The 12,001-nt window shown below is 39.4% G+C and overlaps 1 protein-coding gene and 1 long non-coding RNA gene across 5 annotated transcripts; one reads left to right on the top strand and one right to left on the bottom strand.

Annotated features, from left to right (window-relative positions):
• Positions 1–449: 449 nt before the first annotated feature.
• Positions 450–3,407, bottom strand: LOC124384624 (RING finger protein 225-like). 2 transcript variants are annotated; one of them, XM_046847632.1, is made up of 2 exons: positions 3,293–3,407; positions 450–1,147 (listed from the first exon to the last, which is right to left on the bottom strand). In XM_046847632.1, exon 2 carries the CDS (start codon positions 1,132–1,134, stop codon positions 472–474), a length of 663 nt encoding a protein of 220 aa, XP_046703588.1. In that variant the 5' UTR covers positions 1,135–1,147; positions 3,293–3,407; the 3' UTR covers positions 450–471. The 2 variants fall into 2 exon arrangements, with proteins under 2 accessions (XP_046703588.1, XP_046703589.1); XM_046847633.1 differs by lacking the exon at positions 3,293–3,407 and adding an exon at positions 3,065–3,084.
• Positions 3,408–3,652: 245 nt separating this feature from the next.
• Positions 3,653–5,048, top strand: LOC124384714. 3 transcript variants are annotated; one of them, XR_006925518.1, is made up of 5 exons: positions 3,653–3,789; positions 3,921–4,120; positions 4,223–4,326; positions 4,411–4,564; positions 4,729–5,048. It is a non-coding gene; the product is annotated as an uncharacterized LOC124384714 (long non-coding RNA). The 3 variants fall into 3 exon arrangements; XR_006925516.1 differs by having other exon boundaries at positions 3,653–4,120; XR_006925517.1 differs by having other exon boundaries at positions 3,653–4,120; positions 4,396–4,564.
• Positions 5,049–12,001: the final 6,953 nt, after the last annotated feature.

The raw sequence follows: 12,001 nt of genomic DNA, 5'->3' as shown, positions 1-12,001 counted from the left end.
GGATATTGCCAGAAAGTCTCGCTTCTGACACCAAAACTGTTAGATTTTTATCATGCCCAAACAAAACTTAATTCTTGGAGAGGTTTTCCATACGACCTGCTATGCTATGCCCGTAGGCCTTTCTGAATTCAGGGAAGAATCACACGGCACACAGCAAATGCTTTCTCCTCTGGTTTATTGCAGGCAGCAGAACGTGTATATACACACAGGGAAGAGAAAATTCTGACCGCAACTTGTTTCCTGTTTAGACAAGAGGATATACTAGCCGGAGATGTGTGAGTCAGATTAGACTTCCTGTTTACCTTACAGACTAACATCGTAAATATTCTATAGACACTGAACAGACAAAGGAATGTGTGTGTGTGAAACTGTGTGAGAAACATCTTAACACTAACAAGTCAAGTCAAGTTTATTTCTATAGCGCTTTTCACAACAGACATTGTCTCAAAGCAGCTTTACACAAATCAACAGTCAAGGTGAATCGTGTGCATTTATGCCAGGCCATAGCTCATTTTTGTGTAAGATGAAAACAGTGATGCCGAGGGAGACCACGATGATAAACAATGCTATCTTCATGATCAGGATGAAGCGGGGGCAGACACCGCTGGGTGGATACTGTTCCAGCTCAGTGTTGACTTGCTCCCCGAGGTCCAGGCTGCGGTGCTGACGGTTCGGGGAAGGTGGGACAGAGCTGGGGATGCCCTTCAACTGCAGCTTGCCTCTGTTGCGGTTGAAGTGGATGCTGTAGACACGCTGCATGGCCTCGGGGAGGCAGGACAGCACCACGCTGTCTGTCGCCAGTTTAGGGAGGCCCAGGGTGGGCACAGGGGTGTACGCTCTGCACAGAGGGCACTGCAGGCTGTCGGGCTGAGAGGATTTTATGTTGATGCGTGCGAGGCACTCCAGGCAGAAGGTGTGGCCACATTGCAGCACTTTGGGTGTGTTGAAGACGTTGTTGAACTGACTGAAACACACGGCACACTCCAGGTCTGGGAGGTCATCATTACAGAAAACCTGGGCTTCAGAGACCTCCATGGTGCAAGACGTGGTGGTGGTGCAGGGTGTTGTGCATGGTGCTGTAGAAGGCGCTGTGGGCTCCGTGGGGCTGTCAGGGGCATAAGGAGAGCGATCCATGTCTGTTCGAGAGCTGAAAATCACACACACACACACACACACACACACACACACACACCACAATCTGGTTTATTTGCTTTACAAACCGATTTATTAAATACAGCACCAGTATGTGAGTTTCACATGTGTCCGATTCTTAACCAGCAAAAAGCCTTTCCTACTGTTAATGATACATTTGTTTTGAAATGCAACAACACAGAGTCATGCAAAGCAGCAGAGAGAGAGCAGGCTGGAGCTGTGTGCATGTACCACATGTGTGTCATTCACAGTGTCTGACCAGGGGTGCAAATATGGGGTATGCAGTAATATGCAGTGCACAGTGGCACCACACCTGGTGGGGAGGTAGAGTTACAGTTAGGGTTAGGGTTAGGGGGGCATTGCATGTAGGGAATTTAAATAAATAAACATGTCCCTTTCCACAAATAGCTGCTTAAAGTGAAATGCGTAATTAACTGCCAAATATTTACCGTCTTCAAGTACCACATTTTTCTCTGAATGTATTCTAGACAAATATATCAACAATGAATTATAAGTACTAAATGTGCACATGCAATTATTATACAGCCATGGTGTGAGATTGTGGAATACTGTCTATGATTGAGTCTGTAATTTCTCGACAAAAGTGTTTTTAAAACTAAACCAATATAAAAACATTTATTCAGCTCATAAATCCTATAAAACATGCAGCATTAAACATGAACTTCCAGCAGATGAACTCCATACATACTGTATTTATACCAAGAGATCTTTACAATTGACACGATCATTGTAGAGGAAAAAGTTCACTCAATTAATTTAATTATATTTTATATATACAGTGGAACCCGGTTATCTCGCCCTCGGTTACCTCGACAACCCTATTAAGTCGACGTTTTTGAAGTGGAACCGCCAAATTCTCGCTTTTTCTACGCATTTTTCATCAGTTATGTCGACTTTTTTTATGTCGCGGAACCCTGATATCTCGAGCACAAGGGGGGAAAAATTAGAAATTTTAACGTCAGTTATGTCGATCGGCACGGTGCAGACGCAGAAGAACTCGCGAAAGTGGTGGAAAAATCAAACCTTACAGCTGCTACAGGTGTTGTATTGTATACTGGTGAATTTCTGCTGTTAGTAAGTGCACATATGCATTTTTTTGTTAAATGTTATGCGAAGAACGGGAACGCGGCGCTCCAGGCTTCAACTGCTTACCGTCGCTCCTTATCGAGAGAGCCGTGCTCCTTACGGAGCGCGCGGGCGAGCAGGGTAAGGAGCACGGTTCTCTCGGTAAGAAGTTGAAGGCGGGAGCTTCAGAGAAAGCGGCCGAGAAAGCACCTGCCACGCCCCTTTCGGCCGTTCACGTTTGAGACTTTTCTGTCCCTCGTTTTTGGTTTCCGGTTCGTTTGGATCTTCCGGGGTTTTCCGGCTTCGCGCCATTCCATTCACAAACTCTCTCTCTCTCTCTCTCTCGGCTTATCTCCCCCTCGGCATCGCGGTTGTAAGTTTTTTCGGACACTTTGCTTTGTGTGTTTGTGTGGATTACTTCAGCCTGATGGTCATACGTTATCATACACTTAGTTATGTTTTTCTTTTCTTTCCACATGTGGACTAAATGTGAGACGGCACTGTGCAGACGCTGTTTTTTTTTTTGAGTGATCTGTGTGTTTATAATGTTGGAGAATATAATAAAGGTTTGGATGGAGAATGGACGGTGGTTTGTATTGTATACTGGTAAATCTCTGCTGTTAGTAGGTGCACTTATGCCTTTTGTTGTTAACAAACGTATGTACATTTTTATAGCATGACCATCAAACAAATCGCGGCAAAACCCTCCAAAAACACGTGCATGCACATTCTCATTTATTAACGCACATCGTGTACATAAAGAAATTTCAAGCACGTTAATATACTGCCGCCATTTTGATTTTTGTTTATCTCGATCATCGGTTACCTCGATGCTTTTTGGCGACCCCCTAGGACATCGACATAACGGGTTCCACTGTATATATATATATATATATATATTTTAACTGGTTAATTTATGCATCCCGCAATGCATCACGGGAAGAAATACTTCCGCAAAAGTCTTCAAAAGTATAAAAAATCTTTCCTATAAGAAAATGACAGTATAAATAATAGAAACATGTTGAATAGAAAATAGTTTGATGGAGAAACTCACAGATGAAACACGATGAATCTCTGGATTGCGCTTCACATCAGCGTTATTTAGCCACGCCCACATCGCCTGTGCCGTAACAACCCTTTTCCTCGTTTTAAACCTATAGATGTTACAGGTGTATAATTTACCCTGTTACATTTACATGTCCTGTTTCAACTCATACAAAACTGTTGATTTGTCATGTTTATACTCATATCTGTGTTTAAAAATGTAGTTACCTGATTAAAATGGGTGCTTCTCTTAAATGCCTTGATAATAGAAGCCGATGTCACTTCCTGTCCTGATTCCTCCTCTTCTCTTTCTTTATTGTAATCTCATTGAAGTGGTGGGTTTCTCCCAAATTTATGAAAAGTTAATTTATTTCGATATAAATTTCTTATATATTATATAATTATTTTTTTCACCACGAGACAGAAATGTAAATCAGGGTAGTGTAGAAAAATATGACGTTGTGGCGCCCCCTAACGGTAGCAGCTGAAATAAGAAGACTTTTAAATGTATTTTTCTCACTCAAATCTTTGTGTGATGTTACTTTATCTATCTGTGTGATTATTCTACACTTTTTGGGTGTATATTTATGAATGTGAGAACACATGGTGATAAGTCTACCACACATTTATTTTTATAGAGAACAATAAGTGAAATATCACCACAGAGGCTGCTGATTTGTTCTGTGTTCATCAGAAAAAACATTAAATACTTCCAGTGAACTGCAGTCTGCTGTCCCGTGTACCGGTGGACAGCGAGAGGTCCAACCTGGAGGACAGAGTGATGGAGTTGGAGGAACGGCTCAGTGAGACACACAGAGAGTGTGTGATCAACACCAAGGTGAGAAACGTAATCCTGGTGTAAATGATTGTACAGCCGAATAAAGAGTCTCATTGTGGATGTGAACATTAATGACTGAATCCGTGATCCTCTTCCTCATAGCAGTGTTTTAGGAGTGTGAGCAGGAGTGAGAGACTCACAGTGTCCTGAAGTACCAGTACAATCATCTGAGGGAAACTGTAACCTACAGCAAGGAGTCACTACAGGTATCAAGTGTTTAAATGTGTGTGTAGACGTCAATTAAACCAACAAGCTTTTTCTTGTAAAACTTCCAGGTCTTCTGGATGAAGCTGAGAAGAAACACGAGCAGGTGCTGGAGTCCAGTGTTCATCTACAGAAAGAGATCTACAAACTGGTATCAGACATGGACTTACTGTAGCCTCAGCTGAGCTGAAAGAGGAAGAGCTTCTTCAGACTAACAGGAAGTGCAGCAGGTTAATGGCAGTAAGTGGAAACTCCTTGCATTAAGCAGTACATGATGAGTTCCTCCACATGCTGTATGAACTTGAAGAGAAGAAAAATTGTATTTCTAGTTGGAGATGTTGAGTTTCTTGTTGATTGAATGGATGTAAAGTTTAAAGCTCCTCTGTTCCATGGTTGTGTTTTAGGAGTGGAAACAGTACCAGGATGTTTACTGTACCATGAAGGTGAAGTACGACGGAATGAAAGAATCCGTGAAACATTTGTAGATTTTCATCACAGACTTGTACAGAGCATGTAGCGCCATCACTTGGCCTGAAAAGCAGCCTAGTGGTCACGTGGTCGGTTATGGTGCTCAATAAGTTCCTGATGTGGTTTCTGTTTGTATTTTTTTCCTCATTTCATTAATTTTTTCTTTGCATGTGAATGTGAATGAAAATAAATCTCTTGTTACTGTGTGATGTAATATTTTTGCTGGAAATTGCAATAATAAAGTACTTAAAATGTATACATTGTTTTCTTAATGTACTTATTTAACTTTAACACTTATTTTATCAAAAGTCTCTTTTCATTATATGGGACATGGTTTGTATTAATGTTATGTTTACTTTATTCTACTTAATAATAATAATAATAATAATAATAATAACATTATTATTATTATTATTATTATTATTATTATTATTATTAGGTTCAGCAGGTTCACAGAATAATTTATGAGTCACTGTTCTATAAACAATAAAACATTTTATTTTTAATGACTGAAAATGCTACAAAATGTCACATGATGAAGTATAATAATGCAAACACACAAAAATACAAATACAATTTCCAAATGATGTAAATATTAGTAAGGGGGATTTAACAATAAATATAAACATTTATGAATAAAAAGTTCCAAAGTGGGTTTAAAAAAACAACCTAATAATAAACAACAATAGATACAAATATTAAATCCACAAATGTAGAATCATAACACAACTATATAATATTAGCAAACAATATTTATAAACTGTAACATTAACACGTCTCTGAATGACTCAAAACACCAGGAGAAATAATTAAAGGAGCAGAACTGGAAGAAACAGCAGGACTGGATGCAGATGAAGGACTGGATGAAGGAGATGGACTTTGACTACCAGGCTGTAAAGACACATATTGTATATTATAATTTAAGCATAATAATAATAATGCTGATGATGATAATGACACATGAAGTGCTTTTAAATGACATGAATCTGCATTGGTACATTTACATTAGGTTTGGCTGCTGAATTGTTGCTGAAGGATCCAGCAAACTGTGACTTTGTAAAGTAAAAAAGCACATGTAAAATAATGAAAATCCAATAAAAGACAATATGACTATAAAATATAAAAATAATGAATAAGCAGTGATAATGTAAGTGCAGGCTGTATAATGGTGGGGGTGGAGGTAGGGGGCGCTACAGCAGTAGGAGTGGAGTAAAGCAGGTGGAACACTTACGACCTGGTAAAAGAACAATAAAGAGTGTGGAACACAGGTTTTATTTACCTTTTAGTCTTGGTATTTTTTACAGATCTAAATAAGAAGAAACATTGAAAATCTAACATTCAGACCTTTTACAATGATCTCAGTGGTTCCTCTATTTAATAACTGGATGAGACATGGGAATAGATAAAGCAAACATTGTTATATATGATTAGGGGGACAGAGGACATTTAAAGCACATGAGTGTGGTCACAAATATAGTTGTGCAGGTCCACAGTGACGTGACATGAAAGAGATGATCACCTGAAAGTCTGAAATGAACACTTTAGGAGGGTGGAATCCACAAAGACGTTTCTGTGGTCCACCGAAAAGTTTCGACTGGTCGTGGACCTGCACTGGACATTTCTCCCTCTGTACAAATAAAGACCTTTAGTTTATGGTACCTGTGTTTAATCATTTTCATTTATACATTTTAACAGCACATACCTTATAAAACAGATCGAACCATTTCTTCTGATGGGGAACAGGTGTGTTTCCAGCTTCAGAGCCAAACCCCAGTGCTGCTAAACCGCCGCAGTCGAGACGTCCACTCATCATCCTCTACCGCCACAGACGAGACGTCCACTTATCGTCCTCTACCGCCACAGACGAGACGTCCACTTATTGTCCTCTACCGCCACAGACGAGACGTCCACTCATCATCCTGTACCACCACAGACGAGACGTCCACTCATCGTCCTCTACCGCCGCAGACGAGACGTCCACTCATCATCCTCTACCGCCGCAGACGAGACGTCCACTCATCATCCTCTACCGCCGCAGACGAGACGTCCACTCATCGTCCTCTACCGCCGCAGACGAGACGTCCACTCATCGTCCACTACCGCCGCAGATGAGACGTCCACTCATCGTCCTCTACCGCCACAGATGAGACAGCATCATGATATAAGTGATTATTACATTAAACAAACACAGAAGCGTAATGCATGTACAAATATTTTCTTTAAAGATCTATGAATCTGCTGCTGTTGTTTGTAATATTGTACATCATAATAGACGACAGCATGAAAAGTGATGCAACATACTGCACTGATGAGCTCAGGAAAAAACACATTAATGTAAATGTAATGCACGTATGAGAAACATTTTTTATAGATACTTGAATCTGTTGTTGTTGATGTCAGTAATTTAGTACATAATAAGAGACATTATGTTTTGACTGCGGCCCGTGTGCTGGTGCTTTCATGTAACAGGGTGGAGCAGGTAATCGCTGAGTCTCGGCCGTGTGCGTGTGTGGTCACGTGACAGCACATGTTAAAATCCTCTCGTTTGTCAAACAGGGCGGTGAGACCCTCAGTCTAAATATCATGAGATGTAAAACAGTTTTGCATCTTTTACACTGCGCTGAAACAAATAAACCCCTTTGGATTTCACATCCAACACCTTAAACTCTCGGCCATTACATTAAATCTCATTAAAAAGTCATCATGTAAGAGTTCTTGCCTCAGCTGAATACCGCACTTCCTAAATATTCTGAGTTAATGCTCTGAATGTCCTGAATAATGTGTCTGATTTTAACCGAGTGACAAAAAAAGAAACAAATTCACTGCAATACGTCACGCAGAGCAACATGTTGTTCTACAGACACCGTATTGTTCCTGTTGTCGTGTAGTTCCTTGTGTATGATGTAAGACTTGGTGGCAGCAACGTCCAAGAAGTTTAAAAAGATCTTTCTGAACCTCTTCGTTTTTGTGGCTAACACTTCATCTTAGGGTATTTAATTCCTTCCCCACATTGGGATAGAAAAGCTTTTGCACTGGCGCACTGAGATGACAAAAGTTTGTGTTTATCACGGTGACACCACTAAATCTGATCCACACAAAACGGGGCTGGAAATGTGTGTAGGCCACGTTCCACACAAACGTTACAGACACGTTCCACACAAACATTACAGACACGTTCTACACAAACATACAGTGGGTACGGAAAGTATTCTGACCCCCTCAATTTTTTCACTCTGTTATATTGCAGCCATTTGCTAAAATCATTTCAGTTCATTTCTTCAAAATCTGTGTTTTTCTGTAAATATGGGGTGCTGTGTGTACATTATTGAGTAAAAAGAAATGAACTTAAATGATTTTAGCAAATGGCTGCAATATAACAGAGTGAAAAATTTGAGGGGGTCTGAATACTTTCCGTACCCACTGTATACAATCACATACATAGATAGATACATACAATCAATAGAACCACATGGTATTAAACTGAGCGTTTGTGTGTGTGTGTGTGTGTGTGTGTGTGTGTGTTGTTGTTAATGTTGTGTGCTTGTAGATCTGGTCTTTACTCACAGATGCTGAAGGAGCTTAAACTGAATTGTAAACTCGTGCTGGTTTCTCCTCCACAGCTGGAACTTAAGCTGCAGCTGGTTTCTCCTCCACAGCTGGAACTTGAGCTGCAGCTGGTTTCTCCTCCACAGCTGGAACTTGAGCTGCAGCTGGTTTCTCCTCTACAGCTGGAACTTGAGCTGCAGCTGGTTTCTGCTCTACAGCTGGATCTTGAGCTGCAGCTGGTTTCTCCTCCACAGCTGGAACTTGAGCTGGGTGGTGGTACATGGCCGTTCTTAGTTGGTGGAGCAATTTGCCTGGTTAAATCCGATAACGATCGAGACCCCGGCATGCTAAATAGTTACGCGGCCCCTCGTGGTCGGCGTCCAACTTCTTAGAGGGACAAGTGTTTGGATTCTGGGTGTGGTGGTTCCTCTCAGTCTCGCGCTCCTTACGAGACTTAAAGTGTTGGATGGAGCTGTAACACAACAGAGACACTGCTCTTACACACTGCTGTTAGTCTTTATGCCGACACCAGCAAAATTACCCTCTGATGCTGACTGAAATCCCCTCATATGACCAAACCCACACTTTATATTAATAGATTTCACTTTATAGCTGTTAAAAAGTTTGCCGTCAAGATTCTCTTTTGCCAAATTTGCCACCTCTCTTTATTCTCTTTGAAACACTGAGTTTATTATTTATTTTTAGAGCTGCAACAACTAATCTAATCAATAATGAAATTGGTTGTGAGTGAATGCTGTGATCCTCATCATGTGAAAATGGTGTAGTTTAATGAAGTGTTATTGTGTAAACTGTTTGTTTGTAACTTCGGGACTCACACTGGATCTGTTCTGTCGTGACTCGCGAGCATCAGATTGCGCAATCGACTCGATCACATCATCATGATGATTTAATTAAAACGGTGCAAACAAACACTAAATCTAAAAGCAGTAAAAAACAGCATTTGTACACTGATGCATATTTTTCCTTTTTTTTTTATACATTAAGTCTGTTAACTTGCTGCGTTTCTCCGTTTCATTCTCTTTTTATAGCATTTGTCTACAACAGTAACTTATCTGTTCTAAAAAGTGATTTACTGCGGCTTTACTACGTTCAAATGCTTGTTTTCAATTTTTATATATTTAATGTATGCATATCATTTCATTATTATGCAAAATTTTATTTATTATATATTCTAGATGATTACTGTAGTTTTTTAAACAAAAATTATTTAAAAAAGTTATATTTTATATAGATTTTTAAGTATGTTTGCCAACTTGCCATCTGTAAAATATAATACAAATGTTGATTTACACAAATTGCTTCATCTTTCATACTTAAATGATTTTGTATGATTAATGATATACAGTTATAATAAACAAAACATCTAATTATAAGTTTGTTTTTTATCCAATTGATCTAAAAAAATCATTAGATTAATTAATTACTAAAATAGCTAGTTGCAATATTTATAATTATTGTAATTACAATTATTATTGATAAACAAATCCCCCATAAAAGCCTCAAACAGGTGGAAAGGTGATCAGGAGCATCAGTACCGAGTGAAGAGAAGAAAAGTGATCTGTTCATCATTTATTGTCTAATCCTGATCATTAACATCAAATTCATGGACTTGCAGGAAAAAATGAAAAAAAGAAATGTTGCAGTGAGCAGAAATGGAGCTTTCGGCTAATAGTGTAGGAGAACATCATCATTAGCCTCATGCTAGCCGGGTTCGCTAGCGCTGTTTTTGTGTTAACTAGTTTCTTGGAATATTTGACACAAATTGACCAAAAGACGAATACATTCAATTATTCTTTATAACGATATTTATAATTTATTTATAGCTCACTAAATGTAGAATATTTAACCTGCGGATGAAACCTATTGAAGCTAAGATTAGTTAGCCGGCTAGTTAGCCTAGCTCAGTGGTTCCTAAAGTGTGAGTCTCGGTGTTGAAAAGAGAATAAAACCCATAAAGACTAGAAAGTCACCGTTACAGGGGTCTTACAGTCGCTCCATCCCGGCAGAGGGTCTTCATCCTCCACCTGGAACACGGAGTTTCTCCCGGAGCTCATTACTGATGATGCAGAGTAGTGATGAGTCGGTTATGAACGATTCCTTGATTCTGAACGAGTCTTTAATGTGACTCAGAAGAACGATTCGTCTCTAAGAGTGATATTTTCTACTGGACGCTGCTCGCTCATTTTCATAAATGAGATTCAAAGAACCGAGTCACTAAAATGATCCGATCTTCCCATCACTTTTACAGCAAAGGCGTGTTGATACTAGAAGCTCCGCCTCTCTGGTTGCGTCCGCATCCGTGATTGGTGCAGCAATTTTCCATTACACACTAATCAATAGAAACCAAAACAGAACCACGGCGGTACTTTGACCTACGAGTGCATTATTGCACGAGTTTTCCGAGGTACGAGCGGTCACTCGGTCGATTTCTTGCTTTGTTACGCGAGCAAAAAATTGAGGTACGAGCTCGAAACGCCGCTGCTAGATGGCGAAACAAAGTGAGAAAGCGAAGATTGTGACTAAAATTAAGATAAGCAAAGAAGAAAAAGTAAAAAATTAAAAGTTTAGGGATACGTAGTGTACAAGAGTGATAGAGAGAGTAGCAAAAAATTGAGTTTTCCATCCTCCGCCGCTTATCACCCCCCGCACCACTCCGCGGGCATTTTCTTTAGCTAAGGTCGTCTCATCTCCAAGGAAAATACACTGAATAAAACCTTATTATATCTTTACATACTCTTTCTATTATGTTTTTATACAAGATTTGTTATTTAGAAATGTATTTTCCTAATTTAATAAAATGAAACATAAAAACGGGGGGTCATTTTGAGGGTTGGAAAAGGTTTAATGCCATTTTAAGTGTTTTCAATGGGAAAAATTGATTTGATGTGCGAGCAATTTGAGATAGGAGCTCATCCACGGAACGATAAAACTCTTAGGTCAAGGTACCACTGTACACGCCACAAAGCCATGCCCCGTTTCCATGAAAACCAGTACACAAACAATCTCTTTATCTGGTGACCGGACAATCAAGACTGCTTGTGGATAATTTTTGAAATATTTAATAAAAACACACTTTATATAAAAAAAGACAAGTAAGTTTCTATTACTGATTTTACTTTATTTATGCTGATTATTTTCCTGTAATATCACATTCCCAATGTATTATCTATACTGTAGAATTGTCTGTCATGTAATTTGATCACATTTGATCCATGTAAATCTCTGTAAACAAAATCAACAAGTGATAAACTGCACAGGAAAATCTAGTGTTCTATCTAAATCTTTTCTTTTCCACAAAAATGCTTTAAATGCTTTATGTATTAAAAACCAGCTTCTGCCTTCAGTGTGTAAGAGAGTAAAAGCACATTATTACTGCATGATACAATTCTGTCAAATCAATTTGATCTCAGCATAAATCACCAATGTAAACATTCTAATGAACCTACATGTGTCAGGTAGGTACATGTGTGATAACAGTCAGGAGTTTGAGTCTGGAAAAACTGTGTGCTTGTGTGTCAGTTGTCAAATCTCCTCTCCCAGGAAATCAAACCCAGACCATCCTGAGAGCAAAGAGAGCTGCATCAGACATGCCCCCACCCAGTGCTGCTAAAAGCCTGCTCGATGCTGCAGCTCACAAACACA

Source organism: Silurus meridionalis, chromosome 4 (genome assembly GCF_014805685.1).
Source record: "Silurus meridionalis isolate SWU-2019-XX chromosome 4, ASM1480568v1, whole genome shotgun sequence".
NCBI classification, from domain to species: domain Eukaryota; kingdom Metazoa; phylum Chordata; class Actinopteri; order Siluriformes; family Siluridae; genus Silurus; species Silurus meridionalis.
This window is presented reverse-complemented; position numbering and strand designations above follow the sequence as displayed.